This window comes from Rhamphochromis longiceps, linkage group LG3, assembly GCF_057381845.1.
Source record: "Rhamphochromis longiceps isolate RC_006_pf linkage group LG3, R_longiceps_female_GT1.1, whole genome shotgun sequence".
Taxonomy (NCBI): Eukaryota; Metazoa; Chordata; class Actinopteri; order Cichliformes; family Cichlidae; genus Rhamphochromis; species Rhamphochromis longiceps.
Genome location: NC_140559.1, coordinates 24,669,990 through 24,689,717, shown reverse-complemented (window position 1 = coordinate 24,689,717; position 19,728 = coordinate 24,669,990). Strand labels below are relative to the sequence as shown.

Below are 19,728 nucleotides of genomic sequence, written 5' to 3'. Positions count from 1 at the left end.
TAAAAACAATTATTAGCATAGCTTTTAGAATTTAATTTTGCTTCATTTAAATGATCCTAGAACGTCTTGCTGCTTACAGGACTGCATAGGCAATCCTCCTGTGCTTGTTTTTAAAGCTGCCATTCAAATGCATGGACAGAGAACATGGGCATGAAAAAAATTCACATACATATAGAAGCACACTTTTTTCAGATTTTTTAAAAATCTCAAAATTTAAACATTTTGCTTCATTATATTTCTGCTACACATCCTTTAAAAACCAGCTTCATTAACAGCTCCTCTCACAGCAACCCAAATTCAGAGTGTTGTTAATCTATCTTAAACTATGATACAGTAAGCCAAGAAAAACATGCGTTTAATTCTACTGTTGTAATAATTTGGCACAGTCATGGTAAACGGTCTGCCAAGCAACACACACCACAAATCTCTGAATAAATCTCTGCTATTATTTCAATTTGTCCTTGTTAACCTTATTGGCATTACTGCACATCGTTGTTTGGTTCATCACGAGGTTAAGTTACAGCCTAATCTGTCCAGATTAAAAAGCAACATCTTCCTGAAATTCTTACTTTAGGCTCATCATGTAAGTTGGTAACTTAGTTATAACACCCTCCAAACACATATTTGTTTTGATTGCTAAAATCTGGGTTCTCTGCAGATGCCCTTCAACAACCCCTCCCCCTTGCTCTTCATCATCAGCTGGATCAATCATTTTGTGTACTTATGTGTCCACACAGACAAGCGGATGATTGATTGGGGACGACATCAGTGGGCAGAAGAGACCCGTTGCTCCCTAACAGAGAGAATAACTCTCTGTAGCTGCAACTTATTTCGAGAGATTTATGCCTTACAAATTGCCCGTTTAAACATTTCTGAGGGACCAAAACTGTAAAGACGAGAGCAATTTTACAGTTTCATTGTTATCGTTACATTTGCCAGGATGAGATCTGCCAGAGTTTCTGTTTCCTTGCTACTTCTTGTCTTCATTAACTTTGAAATGGTGAGTTAGCCTCTCTTTTATCAGTTTTGTTGATCTGTTGATCAGAGTTACACTGCATGGCTAATGAGGCCAGTATTCAGTACTGTGTTGTGTAATAACTGTAACTGAGATTTAGCAAATTTACAGAATTTACAGTTGCTATACTTTTACTTCTGTTTTAAATGGGCTATTATAAAAACTGTTTTGTAAAATCACTTAGATCTGAATGCAAATTTATAAAAATAACATTTGAGGTTGGGCTTTGGGGGAATTGGAGGCTTCACTGTGGCAAATGTAATCAGTCAGCGTGACTGAGTTTGATAAACCTGGACTGAATCAAACAGGCACCTCAAGCATCCCGAGTACTATTAATCATATGCCCATATATGATTTATTTACCTTAATCACCAACAGTATCCAGATGTTCTAGACCCAAAAAGTGCTCAAATTTGGTTGAAACCATGGAGTGATCAGGTAGCCTGGTTAGCGAGTTGTTGTTTTGACCTTCTGCCCACCTGAAGCAACATACTTCCACCAATGCAGCTGCGTGTGTTGCTTTAAAAAGCTGCAAAATATGTTTAAGCCTTATAACAGAGGTCACAGGCTAGTATTTCCAATAGATGTAAATAAATAAAGTGATTTAATGTCAAATGTGACAAAAATTACATAACTAAATTGCATATCTTCTGTAATTTAGCAATTATTTTTATTAATACCAAACAGACAGTTTAATGAACTTTACACCTAACATATGGAGTCTTACGTGGGATTAATGAAATTCCTATTATAAGTAGGCTACTTTAGCTTTAAAAACTGTAAATAACATAAAATAAAATAAAACAAACAAATAAAATAACAAAGAATAAAAAAAAATGAATAAACCATTTTTCTATGAATTTGGACTAAAATCCAGTTCCAGACTAAGCATTAAGCAAAAAAATCTGTTTGCATACTGTTAAATTGATCCAGTTTCCATCCTGTTCTTGGTGAAGTCTACACAAAGCTTTCATCAAATTAAAAGGTTAAGTGGTAGATAGGCCATAGGGAGCTACTGGTGATTAACAGGAGAGCGAAACGTTTGCCATCTTTACTGATTTCTACTCTCAGGTCCAGTAAAAGCTGACTGTTATCAGTGAAACGACCTCAGAAATATGGATAAGACTTCAGGTTTGGAAAGGTTGTGTGTGTTTAAGGGGCCAAACCAAATGAACCTTTATTAGCAGTCATCCAGTAGCAGCATAAACAAACAACATAAAGGGGGTTATAGTCCACAAAAGAAGGGCATGGATTAGTTACTGTGGGTTGTAGTGCGGGAGAAAACATTGAGATTGGGATAAAAAGTCTTATCCCCAGAATTATTGTCCAGGACAGACCTGCTGGCCCCACCCCACAGGTCACTCAACCCCAGTGACTATCTTTGCAAGTTGCCAACCCCTCTGGAGATCCATTTTTATTTTTGGGGTTTTGCCCAGTCCTGCCTGAGCCCCAGGAAAGGGTTTCAGTTGCCTGCTTGTGAACAGGGTTATCTAGCTACAAATTTTGTGTCACTGTGGGTTTTTTAAAAAAACAAAACAAAAAAACAAAACAAAACACTTAAACATGCAGACATGAGGCTGGAGCAGTCAGGGAACCACTAACCTTCCAATTAGTGAATGACCTGCTCTTTCCCTGAGCTACAGCCACCCCAAACAAGGAGAATGAGGAGTACAACCTGCATCTCTACATCATGACATTGAGGCGGTCAGGCATCTGATCGGGATGCCTCCCTCCCTTGGCAGGTTTTCCAGGCGCACAAAACTGGAGGGAGTCCTCACTGGGTGGCTGTCTCTCTGGAGTTAGAGCAGGTCATCTACTAACCAAGGCTGGTTGTTCGATCCCTGCCTGCTCCAGTCTCCTTTTGCAAGATACTGAACCCCCAAACTGCCTTCCAAAGTGTTCATCAGATTGCAAATCTGTGTGATTATCTTGAACAAGTGCAAGATAATAGATGAATTAATGGATTTGTAGTAGGTTTTCCATACATTCATAACATTTACACTCAAAGTACAACAAATGAAGACCCTCACTGAAATAAGGTTATGACCAAAGACAAAGTTTAATCCATCTTTGAAAAACTGACTCTTCATTATTTAGTGATGTAGCCAAGAAAACTTTAGGGACAATGTTGATGACTAACCAGTATTAAATACCAATAGAACCATCACAAGTTTAAGACCAGCAAACCAGTTGGGGGGCACCAATCTACACTTTTGAGGGTAGGGTAGTTTGACTGGAATATACTGAGAGGAGACCCAGCTTTTCAGTGATATTTCCAACCTTGGAAAATTTGGAGCATTATAAAGGTCATAAAGGTAAAATACAGGGTCTATAAAAAGAATCACCTGATTCCAAAGAGTTTTAACTTCACAGCCGTTCACCACTCATTGAAAAACGTACTTTTAGAAAAAGAAGTTTTGTGAGTTTCATGTAGTTGTCACAGTCTGGCTGAGGCAGACTGATTCTAAAAAGGGACTGAAATGCAGAACAAAACAGAATGTGAAATGTGACATGGATTAACAAAAAACAAGCTGTTTATTAAGGCTGGCAAAGAAGTACAAAACAAAAGGAAAAGGCGAAACTAAACAATAACCTAAACTGGGTGAACTAAGATTAAAGCATGAAAAAACCTTGAACATGGGACCTGGCATGGAGACATGGAAAAAAAAAACCATGACGTGAACATAGCTGACAACCTGACTATGGCTGTATCCCAATTCAGGGTCTGCAGCCTTAAAGTACGCAGCCTCAACAATCCTCAAGGCCGCGTACTTAAAGACCGCTAAGGCCGCAAGTGCGAGGCTTGTGAAATGGGACGGTCTAGCCTCCGTTGCGCTGCCCAGGTTGCCTAGCAACCATGATACTAACAGCTGGAAACGTGTCATACAGCTTTGTTTGACAGACATGAAGGAGAAAATCTTTTGTTCATTTGTTTGTTTGTTTCTACATGAGCTTTGATCATTCTCTGTAAGATTAAGCTCAGCTATTGAACGGCGTATATTTTAAAGTAAAGGCTTTAAAACCAAGTTAGTACAAACGTCACTAACGTCACTAATGTCACATGACTTTGCCGACATGTTGCCAACAGTAATGTTTAATGTTCTTCGTTATTAAACATTTGCACATAAATAAGTGACATCATATTCAGTACTTACTTAAAGTTTACTCTTCGGGCGACCCTCGTCCACCATTTTTTTCGGCAAAATTATCCACACCCATCGCTGATAGGTTTGTAGCTTGAACCCATCCGCTGGAACGTTGAAGACAATATAATTACACTGCAAAGCAAGACACAAGTAGGCAAGCTTCTTCATGTTTCTCGTGCACGGGAGAGAACCGGACAGGCACCGTTCCTTCGCTTGACCCCAGTTGCTCTCGTCCGTTCTCCCGTACCACTGTTCTTTTATTGAGGTTACATGAATATGCATAAGTTCATTAACATATGACGTCTACATACACACAAAGAGTACCTTGCCTGTGTGTGTGTGTGTGTGTGTGTGTGTGTGTGTGTGTGTGTGTGTGTGTGTGTGTGTGTGTGGACTGCTGATCAAAGGGTCAAACATCCTTGGTCAGGAAGAGGGTAGCCTCCCCCTCACCCTAGATGGTTCATCCTAGATAACACGGTGAGGAAGTCCTGCAGTTCATCTAAACAAAGAGCACTTAGACTAGAACAGACGCAACTACGTTAATCCTACCATAAAACAATAAGACACGGTATGACCTCTCATGCTCCCAAAGTGCTGTCTAATACACACAAAGTTTGCAGACTATCAAGGATCAAAACCTCTACCAATCTACAACTAATTACAAAACTCTAAGCATATATAAGTAAATATTTCTAAGCATAAATGACAATCAACAATACAAACCTAACAATCGCCGTGCTATGCATTCTGGGATATGTTGGGTCACGAAGTCTACAGGGAAGAAGTAAAACTGAACACACTGACAACAGACTGGGACTATCAAAATAAAACGGGAAACAAATCACAAATACACAGACCTTACACTAAGAGGCAGACCGAAAGAATATAACACATGGAACTCAAACTATACTAAACATGAGACACCACCGAAAAACTAATCCCTCACCAAAAACATGACTTATTTATAATCATGATCAAAGCACCAGAGAATAAGAAAATAATCCATAATGCAAAAATAAACCAAAACATAAGAAATTCAAAAAGCTGGGTCGAAACGACCCAGAACCGTGACAATTGAAATTTTTTATCACCCAGTGTTGCTTTGGGTAGATACTACCACAGTATAACTATACTATGGGTTTTTTGCTTTACCAGGTAAAACCATCAGACAAAAGTGACCGAGCACACGTAGATGATCAGCCCCATGTGACTGAGCAGATCGAGCAGACTGAGCAGACGGATCAGAAAATCCAGATACCAAACTTACCAACCCCATTTCCCACCCTACTGGCTACTACCAAAGCCCCAGAGACACCTGAGAGCAATGAGTATCTGGAATCATTTCAATGTTGGTATGTGGACTTGTGTGCTTAAGTGATTTAATTTCACCTTGGTTGGAGTTATCTTTTGCGGCTCACCTGCAGTGCTTTCCTCTCTTGATTTTTTAAGGCAAATGTGACCATAAACAAATGAAGACAAAGGAATAATCCAATTTAAACAGCTGTGCTGTAGAAGATTTGTTCTGTAGACTGAAAACATATTTATTCCTCCTGTAAAAGTTGAACATTTTAACATGGGCTGACTCCCTTTTGGAGCTTAAAGTGGACTTAAAGTGGAATTAACCTCCTAGGACCTGCGTCCACATATGTGGACATCACATTTTGGGTTATTTAGACTAAAATACTCAATTTTGCTCTACAAGGGCCTGATATCCACTTACGAGGACATTATACTGCTACTGTTCTATCACAATTTTAAACGAATATCCTCATATTTTTCTTAAAAACAAAAGTAAGGTAAAAAAAAAAATCTGGTAATTCTTTGTTTTTACATTCATCAGGCCCCAATCCGCCCAAATATCAAAGAGGAATTAAAAATGCTGTGGAAGAGTTCAGGTCTTAGGAGGTTAAAGTGGAATTAAATTTTTTCCAGTGATTGCAGATGGGGCACTTGGTTTTACTGTAGCTACTTATTCCTAGGACAAGCCATTTTTATTTTAAATGTTAATGTTAATTTTTCAGCCCTGGAGATTGTGAGATTATTTATTTCTTCCTGATATTCTGTGTGTGTGTGTGTGTGTGTGTGTGTGTGTGTGTGTGTGTGTGTGTGTGTGTGTGTGTGTGTGTGTGTGTGTGTGTGTGTGACGTTTGAATGCTCTTGATAGAAAGATAAGCAAAATAAAAGTGACATGAAGGAAACACAAAAGGTTATTCTGTTATTCCATTCAAAATGTGATTATTGTGTGACTGCAAATCACACAATAATCACATTTTTGCATGATTATTGTGTGATTTGCAGTCTGCCTGATCTGTTGGTCTACATTTATTAGGAAGACTCGTGCATCATGTGATGTGGCTTTTTGCCTTCCATGGGAGCGTTGCGTTGAAGGAAAGTGCACATGTAAACCTCCTTATCTGTGCCCCGTTGAGAATGTGAACCCAGTTTGTGGCCATGACAACAGGAACTACCGATCCTACTGCCAGGTAACTCATTATAGTCCAAGGTATGACTGCTATATCTTCAGTCAGGAACCAGTCAGGAACTAAACTAGCAGACACTGATATTAGACAAGAAGGCCTGGTTGTTAGTCCCCGCTCTAAATCATCCCTAAGGTCTTCTATCAGGTTGAGGTCAGGAATCTGTGCATACCAGTAAACCATACCGGTAATGGAAACCCATTTGATGAAGCTCTCCATGTTCCTGAGCTGGTCTGAAGGCCAAATGATGGTTGGAGGTCTGTAGCTAATGAATCAGCAGAGAATTTGCACACTATGCATCCACTGACCCAGCTTTGTGATTTTACAGGACCCAGCATTTTGAGTTGCTCTCTTCCACTTTGTTATAATACCACTAACAGGTGACTGTGGATCATCAGGTGACCAATCTTTCACAAATGTTTTGTAGAAGCAGTCTGCATGCCTAGGTGCTTAATTTTATACACTGGTGGCCACCTGAATTCCATGATTTGGATGGGTGAGTGGATACTTGGCAATACAGTGTACATGCAGTGAGACAAAAACTGGTTCATCCCAAAGACAAAACTCCTAAACACAAACTTAACAATGTACTGTATGGCATACAGCGAGGAATGCCCAGACCTCTACATCGGAGAGACCAAACAGCCACTTCTTAAATACATGGCACAACATAGAAGAGCCACCTCCACGGGGCAAGACTCAGCAGTCCATCTGCATATAAAGGACAAAGGACACTCTTTCGGAGATGCTAATGTTCACATTTTGGACATCTATGTCCACTGTGAGCGACCATCTTTGAACAGAGGCGGGGGTTTACGACACCAACTGTCTGCCATCTATAATCCAGTTTTGAGATCCTTTCCCAGACGCCTTAACGCCCACTCACATCCTGGGCCATCTGACCTCACGAAATCACATGATAAGGTGGGGCCAGGTTTCACAATGAGCTCACCCAAAACCCTGGCTGATTGTGACCCACACCCATTTTCACACCTTGGCTCATGTGATTAGACAGACGATCAATAGGGATCCATGACCGTCGTGGGGACACACCCATAGGGCTTAAAATCTGTGGCTCTTCACCAGGGCTGGACTGGGACAAAAAATCGGCCCGGGCATTTTGACTGGTGACCGGCCCACCAGGTATTACAGGAAAAACCATAAAGCCTTTGAATGAAAACAAACGCTGTTGTCACAGTGATGTACACTGTCTTGTTGGTGTATATGTATCAATCTAATAAACTTAGACCTACACCATCCTCCCTATTCTGGTATTTTAAACAGTACCTGAAAGTAGACTGCTTGGTTGAGTTTACCTCCTAAACTATCTAGAACACATGGTGAAAACCTGAAATTAAGACAGAGAAGACTAGAGGTGAGACATGATCATTACTGATTACTGATGACAGATTTAGATATATTTTCATAAAGCATTCATTTGCCACATCAATAAACAGCATGGCAGGGCAAAATATTTTTTCTAACATGGCAACCTTTAAAAAGTGAAAGGAGAAAGGACAAAATGTTCCTTTTCACCTCAATACGAGACGACTCCGTTTTTTACGGGACAGTTGGAAACTCTAATAACTAACCTTACAAATAAAATAAGATAAAACAAGTTAACATCATAGCACCCGCCCGGCAGTATATAAACTCCGTCATGCTAGCTAGCACGCAGTACGAGTTATTGTAACTGACTGTAAAAAGTCAGCATAACGAAAATAAACTCCACCTAAACTTGGTTTATATCTGACCCAGATAGACTGCAGGTCATAACTTCTTACCTGAAGTTCAGTTCACCACCTCGGGTCTCTGCTCCTCCTGCCTTTCCGTCATCCACCTGCCAGCGTGTTGCACCTGCTGGCCTCCACCACTTGCTAATGTTACTGAATCTGTGGAAGATCCGCAATAGCCACCACCAAACAACTGAGTTATTTTACACATCTCCCTTCATCTGGCCAATCCACCACTTTTCAGTGTTTATACTGTTACGGAAAAAAAACGAAAAACCACCATCGGGCATACCGGGCAAATGCCTGGTATGCCCGATGGCCAGTCCAGCTATGCTCTTCACCAATTGCTCTTAGAACTGAAGAAGCTTCTCGTATGAGCAGTGAAACGTCTTCAAGAAACTCTAAGAAGTCCAGACACTTATCCTTCCAAGCTCTTTAGACTACAATGACCTGGATGACTGAGAACCTTCACAGACATGCATTTTGTTTTTAAGATTTCCTAAGATTTCCTAGCTAAAAATCAAAATTAATCCTGACCTAACCAAGACACAGTTGATCTTCTGTATGTTACAAGTTTACAGAACATTAGATTATATTGCACATTTAGGTGCCACTATTTTTAAATTTCTATTTAATCTCTTTTCCAGGTGATGGCGCTCTCATGCCGGACCAGGAAATCCCACATGTCCCACTTTGGGGATGACTGTGATGGTTCGCTCTTTCTGATGCATTCAAAGCTTTGTGATTCTTTCTGAGATTCCTACAAATTGTTTATGTTACTTTAACCTCTTTTTCTCACAACAGTAAATGGTCCAAAGTTCAGAACTTCAATAGATGAGGAAACCGGATTAGTCAAGTTGTTTGTTCCTGACAGCAATGGTGGGGAGGAATTACTGGTGTGTAAGAAGATGTGGAACATGGCTGCTGCTAATGTGGCTTGCAAGGAACAGAAGAAACCACTGTGAGAGAAATTACACAAACTAAGAATATTAAAGCATGAACATATAGGATAAATATACATGTTTATCATCTGCTAGTCAATCAAAATTTAATTCAGCAAATAACCACAGTATTAGAGTCAGACACTTCTAACATTGTGTGTACAGGGGTGCAGCATCCAAAAACACAGTGGATTACAACACCTTGACAGCTTCCACACAGCTTCCACACAGATGTGTTAGTGTCTACTGCCAAGGTTATGAAACGTCCTTAGCTGAGTGTGATATCTACGACAAAGTGGAGGTTACAAAAGGATCGTTAGTTGCTACTGCAACCTGTTACCAGGAATCAACAGCACCAACAGGTCAGTATGTGGTAATTCTACTGTATTCTTGTCTGTGGTTAGAAAACAATGTACTCCTACAAATTTGTAATTGGTAAATTTAAACTGTAAGAAGGTTTTCAGGGTGCTCTTAAGCTACTTGTACTTATCATAAATGCATTTAGAAATAACTTAAAATTGTTCCAAATCAACACTATTAAGAGAATGTGTATGAATTAATGTCTAAAAGTAAAAGTTTATCAGACCGTTATGCCTTCTGCCTGCCTTCGGTGTTAGGTGCTTCGAACTGGTTCAAATATAAGGAGACCACAGAGCTGACCTAACACATTTTGCAGATATAACACCTCTCTTGGAAACCTTTCAGTGTCCCCCACCAGAATAGCTCGAAAAGGTGCCTGGGAAGAGGGACGTTTGGGTGTCTATGTATAGACTATGCCCTTGCAACCTGGACCTAGACAAGTAGCAGACGATGAATGGATTGTTGGAAAATTCAGTGGAACTTCTAGAATAAACTAATTAACTGAAATTAAAAAAAAACTCACCTTAAACGTCGTTAGTCCTCAGCAGGGACTTCTTGTTGGGTATAAATTTGGATCTTAGACATTTATTTGAGCTTTCTCAAAAAAATTAAGTTGCTAAATAAACATTTCTGTATTCACAATCTAAACTGTCAACCCATCTTTCAGCTTCTGAAACCCAACATGAACATTTTTATCATCATCAGGCTCATATGACTCCCTGAATTTGAAAATTTGGAGACAGTGATGCTCAGTCTTCATTAAAAAAAAAAAATTCTTCAACAGAATCTAATATTTTCTCATCTAGTCTAAAAGAAGTTTGTCTCTTCTGTCTGTTTTAGACCATCCCTTCACCTGTGTGAATGGAAAGCGTGTGGCTCAATACCAGACGTGTAACGGAATTGATGATTGTGGTGACCAAAGTGATGAGATGTGCTGCAAAAGTAAAACTACACACACACAATCAGAAATTATCTTACCTTAGCTTTGTGCCCCAAGTTTTACAATGTGAATCATTGTATTTATCAGAGTGCAGAAAAAATGCTTTCCACTGTAAAACGGGAGTGTGTATTCATAAAGAAGCACTCGCTGATGGCAAGATCGACTGCCTGGATGGCGAGGATGAATCAAACAAATTTAAGTCAAAGCAAAGTAAGGCACAACATATCTTTACTTCCACACAGTTTTAGAAAAACAGATGTTTGCTCTTAGAAAGTTGTTTTGTTTTGTTTTGTTGCAATTTAGTTTCTTCCACTTGTAAAACTGGTTTCACTTGGGTTCCTGATCTACCCAAACTTTGGCAATTACATAAAGGCTAGTTACATCTTGGAGCAAAATTGGTCCAAGAACAGTATACCAGCAGAAATTCCTACTATAACTTACTGCTACTTACACAGCCAAGTTTAACATGGACCTTTCTTGAATATGTCAGCAGTATTCATCTGACTTAGGTAACTCAAAAGTTTATGTTGTGACACAGTGTAAGTCTGGAATACAAGTTGCGAAAATGCTCCTGTAATCTGAAAGCTCCTTATGATTACTGTAATATACATTTTTGCTAAATTTATATTACGTTAAACTAAATTTAACTGTGTCATCTAATCTTTTACGTTTAAGTAAAAGATTAGATTAGAAAGATTAGATTTAACACCTGTTCACACTGATAGTGTCATGTGGTTTGCTTCATATAACTACAATACAAATAGTTGTCACAGTTAGAAAAACGCTAACTTCTGGTGAATGACTTTCATAGCTGAAAGTCCACAACCATCAGGTTTTTTTTTTCCATGCACCCGAGTCCTTATAGCAATATGTTTCTGTTTTCTGTAGAATCACTTTCACTGAAAGGTCTGCCCAAAAATTCAGGTAAATGAAATCCTCACAGCAGCTGTTTGAATATTTCACTGTTTTAATTAGTGATGATGACAGTAATTATTTTTTCTTCCTGTATTTCAGAGTACATCTCTCCAATGAATGGTATGTAGATTAAAAGTGACTTATCAGAGGTGGTGGCACATCTTATTTTATATACAATGATTAGATAATCTTGATGCTATAGTACACAATGACATTTTTGACAAGTTTTCTTCTAGCTACAGTTTAGGAGACCTTTAATCATTGGCATAAGAGAACCTCAGAAGTTTACATGGATTCCAAAGCTTCATCTAATCCAGTTGGGATACACTGGACAGCCAACTGCAATACAGAATTAGTCACTAGTATTAGTGTGTAACCCTCTCACATACTATATGATTAGAACAGTAGGAAGTCTACCTATTGCAGAGGTTCCCAAAATGTGGGCTGAGCCATTGCAGGGGGGCGCAGTATGAAAAAATAGTCACGAAGATTTTTCTTTTAAAACAAACGGGGGCCTAGCAAAAACAGTTTAGGAACCTCTGACCTATAGTAACCCTCATTTCAATTTGCACATGTTCTTTAAATCAGTCCTGAGGGTACAAGATCACCTTATATACAGGTATATCTAGTCCCCAGGGTATGAATTTCAACAAAACTCTGCGTTATATAGCTTTGTGTGTTGTTAACTTTGTCCAGAAACAAAGGCCAACAGAAAAGCCCTGGAGGCCAATCTGGTCTGTGGCATTCCAAATGCTACCACAGTGGATGATGAGGAAGTGGTGCAACGAGGAAAGAGTACCCATGGAAGAGTCAAGAGGGTAGTCGGGGGAGTACCAGCAAAGCCGGTGAGCTGGAATCAACATAACTTTTTGAGTACAGTTACCGTTCCTGCTGCTACTATGTGGTTTTGTTTTGTTTTGTCATTCTTACAATGTAGCATAATGATCTCCCTCTGATGCTAAATACCCAAAGGGATTTTTAAGGTCCTGTAGATCCTCAGATGCTCCACCTGTTTGAAGCCCTAGACCTCTTGCCTAGTGTATGATAGTGTATGATAGCCCTGTTGGTTAAATCCAAAATGCTATGTCATGGCATGCCTACCTTGCTTAGACATACAAATTTAAATCAAAACATGATATACTCCCAAACCTAACCAAATCACTTTGGTGGCTAAAACTAACCAAACAACAAGTCACATAGACTAAAAGAAAAGAAAAGAAACCCCAGTTTCTCTCTTGACAGTTCTGTTACTCTAGCAGACGTCCACAAATTCAAATCCCAGCTGAGTATCATCACACGGAGTAAATTTGAAACCATTGGGAACATAATGAAGAATTCCATTACCGTTCCTCTCAAGAAAGAGGATAATGTCATGTCTGTTTCTGTGATGACATTGTTTTCATAGAAGGTCTTGATTATTTTAGCACGAAAATGCCACACCCCATTTGGCACAACTGAATGATAACTGTCATCATAAGTAACAAGCAACACATGAATAACCTGCCACATATCTTCCTGTTGGTGTGTAGACCCAAATCCAGTGGCAGGTTGCTCTGGAGGAAAACAAGAGGATTGACTGTGGAGGAGCTTATATCGGAGGCTGCTGGGTCATCACTGCAGCTCACTGTGTCAGGTCGGACAAATCTCTCACACCACTCCCCCTTCCTAACATCAACACATTGAAGGTTTTAAAACACTTTTTTAAGACTAGGCATTGCTTTGAAAGTCCTCACACATTAGGTTTTTTCTCTCCTGGTACCTTCACTTTCAAAAGTAGTGTAAATTTGATACAATTTCCAGAAAGATTAAGCCCATGCTCTGGTCAGTGCAGTTAAAAGTCATGCTGTGCCTTGGAAGTCAGCAATAACCATATTTTTCTCCCTTGCTGTTTACAGACCCAACCCCCGTGCCTTCAGAGTGAAGTTTTCCCTCTGGAAAAAATCTCGAGCTCAAGACACAACTGACATTGTTCCTGTTGAGGACATCATTATCCACCCAAAGTATGAACAACACTATCTATACATAAATGTACTCCATTCATTTACAGGTACATCTTTTTCTTTTTTCATTCTAATAAAGCAGTTTTGAATGATCCACAGTTAGAAATACCAATTTTTCTTATACTGGGTCTTAGTTAGGACACTCAATTCATCCTCTATCAGGCAACTTCCCCTTTATTCGGTGGGTAGGTAGGCTTCTGCACCTGAGATGACCGTATTTGGGATTCCCATTGTGGGTAAATGATATCATAAAGATCCAATGACAGAAGAAAGCTGAGTGAAACTGAATGTTGAGAGAAGTCTGAAGTCTGAGCTCATGACTCGCTGAGATTACTCGTATTTACATATGAACATCCATCACTGGAACAGCAGATATATCACAGAAATAAGAAAATGCTAAATATGTTTACTTTATAATCAAATATGTGTAATAAAATAAGAACAATTTTTTTAATGTCTCACAGTTATGTTGCCAACACATATGAAAACGACATCGCTCTGGTAAAACTCCAGAAGCTTCCATTCACAAAGAAATGTTTGGTGGACAATCCAGCAATAAGCGCAGTCTGTGTTCCCTGGTCCACACACCTCTTCCAGCCCAACCACACCTGCAGTATCTCTGGGTGGGGACGAACTGCAGGTATGGATAAAAAATCATATTTTCCTGTTGCAAGAAGAACAGTAATGTTGTTCAATCCAGGTTAAAAATGAAAGGGGATCATCTTCTTGATGCATTCTCAATCATCCAGGTAAGTAAATCTCCGGAAGCTGATTCTGTTCATCTGGACGTAGCGTTTTGTGGGAGAAACGTTTCGTCACTCATCCAAGTGACTTCTTCAGTCTCAGCTGACTGCAGGTTTCCCCAAATCCAACTCCAAGTCCAATCCATTAAAAGCTCACTCGTTCACATCCACTCAGGGTCCACAAAGCAGGATAACAAGCAGGGGTCCGGGGAAGCCTGTAAAAGGAGAGGAGATAGACGTTAGATAGAAGCAGTAGGAAATACAAAGAAATCACTAAGCAAGCCGGAGCTACACTGACACAGGTTAGCCCAACGATCCCTTGAAGAAACAGACACCATTAATGCTGAAAGGTATATCGGCATATATATGCTTTAGAGCAACATGCTCTCTCATTCAGGTTCCATCTTTTTCAGGAAAAATGTACAATTTACCAAAACAGTGCCAAGCAGAACCCTGTAGCTATTACAACAGCTTGGCTTCATTGTAAAACAGTGCAGGTGCTAAATTGGCCTGCTGACAGTCCAGATCTTACACAAGCTGAATATATCTGGAACATCATGAAGTGAAAAACAGGACAAAGAAGACTTTTATCAGACAAGAATGCAACAGTATTGATCTATATCTCCATCTACTTTGTGAAGTTATGTTTTCCCATCAGCTGGTTTGATTAATGAGCAAAGATGAAATATTCCTGTCGTTGTGTCCAGAGGGGAGGTCAGCTTCCGTGTTGCTCTGGGCCAACGTTTCTCTGATCGACAATTGCGGCAGATTCTATGGAAACCGCTTCAAACCAGGCATGATGTGTGCAGGTGAGTGATCTATGCACAGCCGGACTACTGCAACCTGGACATAGTACAGATGGAAATGTGTTTATTTGTAGGTGATGTGGAGGGCAGCGTGGACTCCTGTCAGGGCGACAGTGGAGGTCCTCTGGTTTGTGTGGATGAGTTAGGCGTTTCCTACCTGTGGGGCATCGTCAGCTGGGGTGAGAGGTGTGGACAGCCAGGATTCCCTGGAGTTTATACACAGGTACAGTACACAAAGACAATACTATACTATACAAAGGAGAAATTTATTACAAATACTGTGTACATATGCTGCAAGTGTCAGGGATCAGCTGTGTGACAACCCGGATTTGGACTTGAGTCAGAACACAATAAAGACTGACTCAGTATATAAATTCACGGGATGATGAGGGAACAGGCAACAAGTGGAGACAAGGCTGAAATCAATAACTGACTAATCAGAGGAACACAAGGCACACAGGACTTGAGAAATTTGACAGGAAATGACTAACACTGAGACCTGGACTAAAACATAAGAACGTCACTCAGAGCCAAAACAACAATAACAGAGACAAGACAGGAAGGACAGAATAGAAATACAAAAGTAAACAGGGAACTAACAGCGTAGTAAATACAATGCTCTACCCAGAAGATGAAATAATACAGAATATCGAACCGAAATGGAAGTTCTGGGTCCAAACATTTACCGTATGTGAATTCTTTTATCTGAATTTAGAAGCATAAAATTAGAGGTCTTTCCAAATTTTATGTCTTTAAGACATTTCTGTAGTTTAACTAACTGGTGTGTGTTATCTGGCTTCATGCACAGATAGAGCTGGGTGTCATCTCTATAGCAGTGAAAATGAACCCTGTGCAACTCCATAATTAACCTTTGTGTGAAGAGGTCCCTACATTTACATGAACAAATCGGAGTCTATTAGAAACATCAGGGTTTTGTTTTTGTGGTCAAATAAGCCTGAAGTGTAATTTTTGTAATTGGCTGTAAACATGTTTATTTCTGCTGTAAAATTTGACTTTTTAAAACTGGAGTCAATGGGTTTGACTCATTTTTAGATCCTCACTTAGACGCTTGAAGAACTGTAGCTTTTGACTATTTCAATTGTCCATGACCTTTTGTTTTACTATTTTTTAATGGTGTGTTTCTTTAATTAGATACAAATGCTTTGTATAACGCCAAATAGTTTTGACAGTTTGTTTTATTTTTAGAGCATTATAAATAGTTACTTTTCTTTTCTTTTTTTCATGTATAGTTATTGTTGATTTAGTGACTGTTATGTATTGTGGTATATTTTGTATGACTTGTATAGTACTTATTTCACATTTTAGGATTATTAGAAACAGTAACATTGTGTGTCTCTGTCTGACAGGTCGCACATTACTTCGAGTGGATTAGGCTTCACATAGGTTGGTCTGCAGTCACCAAATTCAACTCATAATATGGAAAACCCACAGCATGTGGCCACATTTCAATATAGGTGTGCCATTTTATTTTGGTTAAAACTGCTCAGTGAAAGATGGTAAAAGACGCATTCACTGTTTGATGTTACTGCTTGGACCTACTGTTTGTATTGGTATTAAAATACTACGTTCTATCCAGTAAAACACCAATAAAATCTGCTTGTAAACATACTAATGAGACTTAATCTTTACTTGTAAACATCTCTAAACTAAATTTGAGCCTTAACACACACTTGCTGAGGTTTACTCAAGTTTCTGGAATGTCTGATTGCTCTAATAGCATCTTGTTCTTAAATGGGAAAACAATGTGGAAAGATAAAAAAGAGAATAGAGCAAAAAAATAAAACACAAGGGGCTGCCAACTGCACAGACAGAGAAGAACTGAACAGACACACAAACAAATATGTGTATGTGCATTTATCATGAAGTAACAGGGACTCCACAGATGGAGCAAGCACAGGGCCCAAGGTACCTGAGAATCCCACCTGGCAAAACACCTAGTAGAACACCCCCAGCCTCGACCACAACCCCCAAAGGAGCACGTCAGGAAACATGCCAAAACATCCAGCCGTGTGCCCTTGCACCACCAAGCATCACCAAACCCTGGATAACATGATATAGATTTCCTTTTTATCCCTTTGTAATACAGTTCAGTTTTTTCTATATCTGATGCATATCTGGATTTTTTCAAATGGGTTTTTACATGTGATAAGTGAAGACTTAAAAGATATTTTTTTAAATTCCCACCAAACTGCCAAAGAGCTGCTTTTGCTAAGGTGTTTAAAGCAGGCGTGATGCTTAATACAGGAGATAATATAAAGCAGATCGCTTTTTCACTGAGTGCTTGCTTTATGTCCAACCATGAGGTGTCTAACAAGCTTACACAACACAGAAACACAGTAATCTGTTTTATAAGAAGAGTGTTAAAACTCGTTCATGATGGGGGTGGGGGGTGTTTACATAAAATGTTTTTAAATGCTTGAGTTTACTGACTTATATCAAGCCGTAAGGGGTTTATTCGGGATCAGTGAGAACATATAGTTGAATTTCAGCAGAACACTGCACTAAGGTCTAGCAGGACAAGCACAGAGATGAGTCCACTGTCAGAGGCCATAAGAAGATCATTTGTAACCTTCACTAAAGCTGTTTCTGTGCTGTGATGAGCTCTGAAACCTGACTGAAACTCTTCAAATAAACCATTCCTCTGCAGATGATCTGTTAGCTGTTTGACAACTACTCTTTCAAGGATTTTTGATATGAAAGGAAGGTTGGAGATTGGCCTATAATTAGCTAAGACTGCTGGGTCTAGAGATGCTTTTTGAGTAAAGGTTTAACTACAGCCAGCTTGAAGGCCTGTGGTACATAGCCGATCATTAGAGATAGGTTGATCATATTTAAGATCGAAGAATTAATTAATGGCAGGACTTCTTTGAGCAGTTTTGTAGGAATGGGGTCTAAAAGACACGTTGATGGTTTGGAGGAAGTAATTATTGAAGTTAACTCAGAAAGATCAATTTGAGAAAAAGAGTCTAACTTAACATCGATGGTACTAAGAGTAGCTGTAGATAATATTACATCTGTGGGATGATTACTGGTAATTTTTTCTCTAATGATAAAAATTTTATTTGTGCAGAAGTTCATGAAGTCATTACTAGTTAACATTAAAGGGATGGTTGGCTCAAAAGTGCTCTGACTTTTTGTCAGCCTGGCTACAGTGCTGAAGAGAAACCTGGGGTTGTTCTTATTTTCTTCAATCAGTGATGAATAGTAAGATGTTCTGGCTTTGCGGAGGGCTTTCTTATAAAGCAAAAACTATTTCTCCAGGCTAAATGATGATCCTCTAGATTTGTGACACGCCATTTCCTCTCCAGATTACGAGTCATCTGCTTTAGGCTACGTGTTTGAGAATTATACCACGGAGTCAGGTACTTCTGATTAGAGACCTTAGTTTTCACAGGAGCTACAGTATCCAGAGTCGTACGTAGTGAGGAGGTGAAATTATTAACAAGATAATCGACCTCTGTTGGAGTTGGATTCAATATTGATTTTAGTGGCTTCCGATTGACGTAACCAGGTGTCATTACTGCCGACGTGAATTATAATTTTACTGAATTTACGTTTACCCTTAACCAGCAGTTTTACATTTCCCTCAGTGTCGCCTGCTCTGGCCCCTGCTGGTGTCTCTAGCTTCACATGTCTGAGAACAGAATCGCCAATTACCAGAGTTTGACCCCCAGCGGGTTTGTCGCTGAGTGGGGAAAAATGGTTAGACACATGAACAGGTTGGTGGTGTGCCTGGGGCTTCTGTTTAAGACTATGCTTCCCCCTCACCATTTTTCCGATCATTATAATATAATTCTGGTTACTCCAAGAACCGTTTTTTAACAATGTTATGATGATCAAACTGATGATGGTATCTAATACAACTGCTGATCTACCCCAATTCAGCTGCTATATACGTGGGGGAAAGAAAGTTTTCAGGGTATATACGTGAGTAAAATGTTATTCATACATCACCTATCAAGACAAAGATCACAAAGTGATTCTCAACAACAACAAAACATTAAGAAGAAGAAAAAAAGAGTTCACTACAACCAAATCTGAAAAGATTAGTTTTTAGTTGCTTCTTAAAAGAGACCACTGAGTCTACAGATCTCAGGCTCAGAAGGGAGAGAGTTCCTGAGTCTGGGGTAACACGATGAGTGAAAAGTTACCCCAGAGTTCGTGACAGCGGATTTAGCAAATGTTGCAAAATGATCTTGAGCTTATAAATCTGCCACTGACACAAGCAAGTACTTCCTTTTTTTTCTTCATTTAATTGGAAAAGTTGTGAGCCATCAAACTTTTAAAGGAGTCTAAGCATCTACTCAGAATCTGCAGCTTTAGGTTTGCAAAATTGTATCTTAACAAACCGCAAGACCTTTGGAACAACCACCAGACAGGCAATACCAAAGTGGAGATATTTGCCTATAATACACAGCACCATGTTTGAAGAAAACCAAACACAGTATATCAGCACAAACACGTCATACTAACTGTCAGGACAATAGTGGAGACATGATGGTTTGAACTTGTTTTGCCCCCACAGGACCCTTGCACATTGCAGGCAACCATCAATTCCTCTGTAGTATTCTTAAGTATTCTAGAATCAAATGCGATGCCCTCTTTCTGACAGCTAAAGCTTAGCTGAAACT

At 39.4% G+C, this 19,728-nt stretch overlaps 1 protein-coding gene and 1 long non-coding RNA gene across 3 annotated transcripts in view; one reads left to right on the top strand and one right to left on the bottom strand.

Moving 5' to 3' along the window:
* The first annotated feature begins 737 nt into the window (after positions 1–737).
* On the top strand, positions 738–17,136 carry cfi (complement factor I). Of its 2 annotated transcripts, XM_085390491.1 has the most exons (17): positions 738–1,000; positions 5,317–5,513; positions 6,491–6,644; positions 9,019–9,082; positions 9,176–9,332; positions 9,478–9,674; positions 10,513–10,614; positions 10,700–10,822; positions 11,501–11,536; positions 11,627–11,647; positions 12,224–12,372; positions 13,057–13,160; positions 13,423–13,527; positions 13,992–14,167; positions 14,978–15,079; positions 15,151–15,299; positions 16,444–17,134. In XM_085390491.1, exons 1-17 carry the CDS (start codon positions 941–943, stop codon positions 16,510–16,512), a joined length of 1,965 nt encoding a protein of 654 aa, XP_085246617.1. In that variant the 5' UTR covers positions 738–940; the 3' UTR covers positions 16,513–17,134. The 2 variants fall into 2 exon arrangements, with proteins under 2 accessions (XP_085246617.1, XP_085246618.1); XM_085390492.1 differs by lacking the exon at positions 10,700–10,822 and having other exon boundaries at positions 16,444–17,136.
* Positions 14,332–19,728, bottom strand: part of LOC146673607 (uncharacterized) — a 25,551-nt gene continuing 20,154 nt past the window's right edge. Inside the window, exon 4 of the long non-coding RNA XR_014908730.1 lies at positions 14,332–14,485. This is a non-coding gene — a long non-coding RNA (uncharacterized LOC146673607). The remainder of the gene's footprint in view (positions 14,486–19,728) is intronic.